Below are 5,000 nucleotides of genomic sequence, written 5' to 3'. Positions count from 1 at the left end.
AAAAATTGAGGACAAAATGTAACAGTAAACGTGAAATGTCGCAGTTTCCCTTAAAAAAAAACGGTAAATAAAAAACGTATTCCTTTATTTGATTTCTCACGAGAGGCGCCGGAGCTACGAAACTGGTTGAAAAACAAAAAAATAAATAAAAAAAATATACAGAAAAAAAATACGAACACAAAACTCTGCCTTTATTTTTCCCTTCTTTACTTTCTAATCAATCGGAAAGGAGGGAAAAAAAGTTGCGTACGGAACTTTTCAATTGGATTTCGTGGCATCAGACTTTTTATTTACCTTGTAATAAAAAATGACACGAAAAAAAAAAAATCGGAAAACACGAGAAAATACAGGTCTGTTTTATAATGATGTTTTTCTTATGGCTTAAAAGGAAAAGGTGCAGGAGAGGGGGAGGAAGGGGTAAAAAGAAGGGGTGAGGGTACTGGACAGGTAAATGATGTTTCTCTCTCTCTCTCTCTCTCTCTCTCTCTCTCTCTCTCTCTCTCTCTCTCTCTCTCTCTCTCTCTCTCTCTCTCTCTCTCTCTCTCTCTCTCTCTCTCTCTCTCTCTCTCTCTCTCTCTCTCTCTCTCTCTCTCTCTCTCTCTCTTATATTTATTTTCAAACTTTTCTTTAACTTCTAATATAAAGTCAGACTGAGGAAAACTATGCAGACCATTTTAAAGAACCACTACCTCAACCATTTACAAAGGTCTGTCGTTGAAATGACGGTGTTTTAAGTGTGTTTTTTGCGGTTCTAGTGACAGATTAGCAAGATTTCCACATTATTAACAGGATAAACACCCTTGAGAACCCAGCTGATCATCTATGTGGCCTTGGAAAATATTCATAGTAAAGTGGTACGGGTTTTTAAAGGTGTTTTTACGGTTCTAGAGAGATATTAACGCTATTTCACGTTATTAACAGGAAAAAACTCTTGAGAACTATGCTAATATTTTTTATGGCCTTTAAAAATAGTATTGGTGAAGCGACACGGTGTTTTTATGGTTTTAGTGACAGATTAACAAGATTTCCTCATTATTCAGAGAAGGAACACTCTTCAGAACCCGGTTAATCATCTCTGTGGCCTTGGAAAATAGTCCTGGTGAGAGAGAGCAAAGCGTTTCAGAATACTGGATAGAGACTCAGGAGGTTGCAAAGTGGAATTGGTAACACTCACGGCGAACAAGTGAAGGTTTAGCTCCGGTCACAAAGCACAGAGAGAGAGAGAGAGAGAGAGAGAGAGAGAGAGAGAGAGAGAGAGAGAGAGAGAGAGAGAGAGAGAGAGAGAGAGAGAGAGAGAGAGAGAGAGAGAGAGAGTGTGTGTGTGTCTGTGTGTGGGATGCTAGAGAAGATATTGTTCAGCACGATAAGGGATAGAAATTAATATGCCCTGCTGAAACGAATAAAACGAAGTGAAATGAAGTGAGACAGCCAATCATACAAAGTCAGTAGTGGAGAAGACACGCATTGTTCTGCAGGATAACGGATAAGAAAGATATGCAGTGGTGAACCGGACGTAACGAAGCGAAGTGAAATGGAGGGAGAAACTAAATGATACTAAAGCGAAATATGAATTCATGCACGCAACACAGAACGCAACGAAATGAAAAAAAAATAAATTAAAATAAAATGAGAATGAACTCAAAACTGAAGTACAAATATAGAAAAAAAATATATATATATATATGTATGCATGAATCGTAAACGGCAAATATAAAAAAAAAAAAGACAAAAATTATACGAATAAAACCAAATCACTTTAAAAAATATATATATGAATTAATACACACGCATAACAGAACGAAACTATAAGTGAAATGGAAAACAATCAAAATAAAGAGAAAAAAAAAATTAAAAAAATAAACAAAATACAAGTTAAATCTTACTAAAAAATACAAATAAAGCCAAATCACTTAAAGTAAACAAACAAACAAACAAACAAATATATATAAAAGACGAACAAAGCTTCTTAGTAATTATCGTACATAAAGATCAACAGGGTAGAAGAAAGTAGAGAACTTTATTGATAGTGGAAGAAAGCTTTATTGATAGTGAAAGAAAGCTGTGTGTGTGTGTGTGTGTGTGTGTGTGTGTGTGTGTGTGTGTGTGTGTGTGTGTGTGTGTGTGTGTGTGTGTGCATGCGTACCTTGCTGGCGCCGGGAAGCAAGTGGAGTTTCACATATGGATCCGCTTGCTTACTATTTTCCGACGGGCGTAGGTTCTGTAAGAGAGAGAGAGAGAGAGAGAGAGAGAGAGAGAGAGAGAGAGAGAGAGAGAGAGAGAGAGAGAGAGAGAGAGAGAATCAATACATTTTAATAACATTTTGCATATTATATTCTCAAACACTGAATATGTACGAGCATGTTTGTATGTATGTATGTTTGACTGTGTGTGTGTGTGTGTGTGTGTGTGTGTGTGTGTGTGTGTGTGTGTGTGTGTGTGTGTGTGTGTGTGTGTGTGTGTGTGTGTGTGTGTGTGTTGCAAAGGAATTTATGTATACTCCACTAAAGCTGGCAATATAAACCAAACGAGAGAGAGAGAGAGAGAGAGAGAGAGAGAGAGAGAGAGAGAGAGAGAGAGAGAGAGAGAGAGAGAGAGAGAGAGAGAGAGAGAGAGAGAGAGAGAGAGAGGCTATCGGTTACCTATAGTCCTACACCACAATAACCACACTGGAAAAGAAGGTAGGCAAGGACTGTCCAAGCCTTCCCACACCTGCCCCTTCCCACACCTGTCCCTCTCCAAACCTGCCTTGTCCCTCTCCACACCTGGCCTTTTTCAGATCTGCCCTCTTCCCAAACCTTACCAATCTTGACCCTTTCCAAACCTAACCTCTTCCAAACCTGACCATTCCAAACCTGCTTCTTCCCAAACCTTCCCAAACTTCCCCAGACCTCTCCCTTTCCAAACCTGACTTTAAGCCCAAACCTTACCAAACCTACCGCTTCCCATACCTGCTCCTTCCCAAACCTGCCACTTCCTTAAACCTTTCCAGATCTTCCCAAATCTTCCAAACCTCCCTTTTTCCCAAACCTTTCCCTTCATAAACCTTTTCCACCCTTCCCACACCTGTTCCTCTCCACGCTGCCCCTCGCCTCCGCCACTCACCCTTGCGTTGTGCACCGTGCAGTGGAGAGCTTGGTTGTGGGAGTCGTACAGAAGAGAGAATTCTATCGTACCCAACTCAGGAATGCCTGCGGGAAGAAAGCAAGGGTGAGAGAGAGGCACAAGAGAGAGAGAGAGAGGGGGGGGGACAAAGGGAGAGTAAAGGAGAGAGAGTAAATCCGAGTGTGTTTACAAAAGAGACTTGTTTGTGAGTGAGGTTACGTATGTTAGTCTAGGTAGGATTAGCTTCAGTGGGGCTTTTGAATGAATGTTAGTTAGTGTTCTGAAATGGTTTTGCTCTCTCATCACGAGTTCAAGAGTGTTTTTTTTTTCTGTTAATAATGTAGAAATCTTGTTAATCTACCACTAAAACCCGTAAAAAACACCCCTGAAAACTCGTCTCACTTTATCATGACTACTTTTAAAAACCAAAAAAAAAAGATGATTAGCCAGGTTTTCAAGTATATTTCCTTTTAAAATTATAGAAATCTTGTTAATCTGCCACTAGAACCGCAAAAAACATTCTTAAAAATCCGTATGACCTCATCAGGACTATTTTCAAAGGCCAAAGAGATGAATATCCGGGTTCTCGAGAGTGTTTCTCCTTTTAATAATGTAGAAATCTTGTTAATGTTACTAGAATCGCATAAACAAAACTTAAAAACCCATATCACTTTACCATGAGTATCTTCAAAGGCCAAGGAGTGTGGAAATGTTGTTAATCTATCATTAGAACCATAAAAGCACCCTATAAATCTCGCGTAATTTTGTCACGATTATTTTCAAAGGCCACAAAAATTATTAGCCGTGTTTTCAAGAATGCTTTTCCTGTTCATTATGTAGAAATCTTGTTAATCTGTCACTAGAACCGTAAAAACGTCCTTAAAAACCCGTGTCACCTCAAGTAGAATCTTTTGAATGTAGTGGAGGTGCGGCGAAGAAGTGTTTCAGAATATGATGCTTTGTGTGGCGAGGGTAAAAATGGGTTGACGTCTTGCCCTACAGAACACCACTCATAGAAAACGGAGGATGGTGCAGGGTATACTTGTAAAAAAAGTGATGAAAGAGATGGAGGAGGGGAAAAAAAAAATGGGTATAATTAAGAAGACGATATGTGATGAAAGAATATCACATATATGAAGGAGTCACACACACACACACACACACACACACACACACACACACACACACACACACAACACACACACATTGAGGGATAAGTCTCTTGGTACTACTTGGAAGAATTTCATTATTTCTCTCTCTCTCTCTCTCTCTCTCTCTCTCTCTCTCTCTCTCTCTCTCTCTCTCTCTCTCTCTCTCTCTCTCTCTCTCTGTAATAGATGAACATATCTTATAGAGGTTATGTTTGTTGTAACTCAAGAACTGCGATGGTAAAAAAGAAATCAATCTCTCTCTCTCTCTCTCTCTCTCTCTCTCTCTCTCTCTCTCTCTCTCTCTCTCTCTCTCTCTCTCTCTCTCTCACCCTGCTGGTCGCGCCCCTGCAGGCTGGTCGTGGAGAACACCTCGTCCATGCTGCTGTTGGTCGTCACCTCGTCCTTGCTCGAAGACTCACGCGACAACACAGAGTCCTTGGAGTCCCGCGAGCCTCTGTGGTGGTGGTGGTAGTAATAGTTAAAGTTGTTAATAATAGTAGTAAAAGTAGTAGTAGTAGTAGTAGTAGTAGTAGTAGTAGTAGTAGTAGTAGTAGTAGTAGACTTTTTTTCAGGCTATACATTGAAAAGTATCTCTCTCTCTCTCTCTCTCTCTCTCTCTCTCTCTCTCTCTCTCTCTCTCTCTCTCTCTCTCTCTCTCTCTCTCTCTCTCTCTCTCTCTCTCTCTCTCTCTCTCTCTCTCTCTCTCCACACATCATGTATTTATCCACTTAATTAATTGTATTCAAG

General features: G+C 40.0%; 1 protein-coding gene across 1 annotated transcript in view; it reads right to left on the bottom strand.

Annotated features, from left to right (window-relative positions):
* LOC135091984 (rabphilin-3A-like) overlaps positions 1-5,000 on the bottom strand; it is a 44,451-nt gene that overhangs the window by 4,159 nt on the left and 35,292 nt on the right. Inside the window, exons 10-12 of the mRNA XM_063990087.1 lie at positions 4,583-4,707; positions 3,103-3,188; positions 2,144-2,218 (exon numbers count right to left, since the gene is read on the bottom strand). Coding sequence (XP_063846157.1) covers positions 2,144-2,218; positions 3,103-3,188; positions 4,583-4,707 — 286 coding nt within the window. The remainder of the gene's footprint in view (positions 1-2,143; positions 2,219-3,102; positions 3,189-4,582; positions 4,708-5,000) is intronic.

The sequence above is a fragment of the Scylla paramamosain genome, chromosome 39 (assembly GCF_035594125.1).
Source record: "Scylla paramamosain isolate STU-SP2022 chromosome 39, ASM3559412v1, whole genome shotgun sequence".
In the NCBI taxonomy this organism is placed as follows: domain Eukaryota; kingdom Metazoa; phylum Arthropoda; class Malacostraca; order Decapoda; family Portunidae; genus Scylla; species Scylla paramamosain.
Note: the sequence above shows the minus strand (reverse complement) of the source record. Positions and strands in the feature narration are given on the sequence as shown.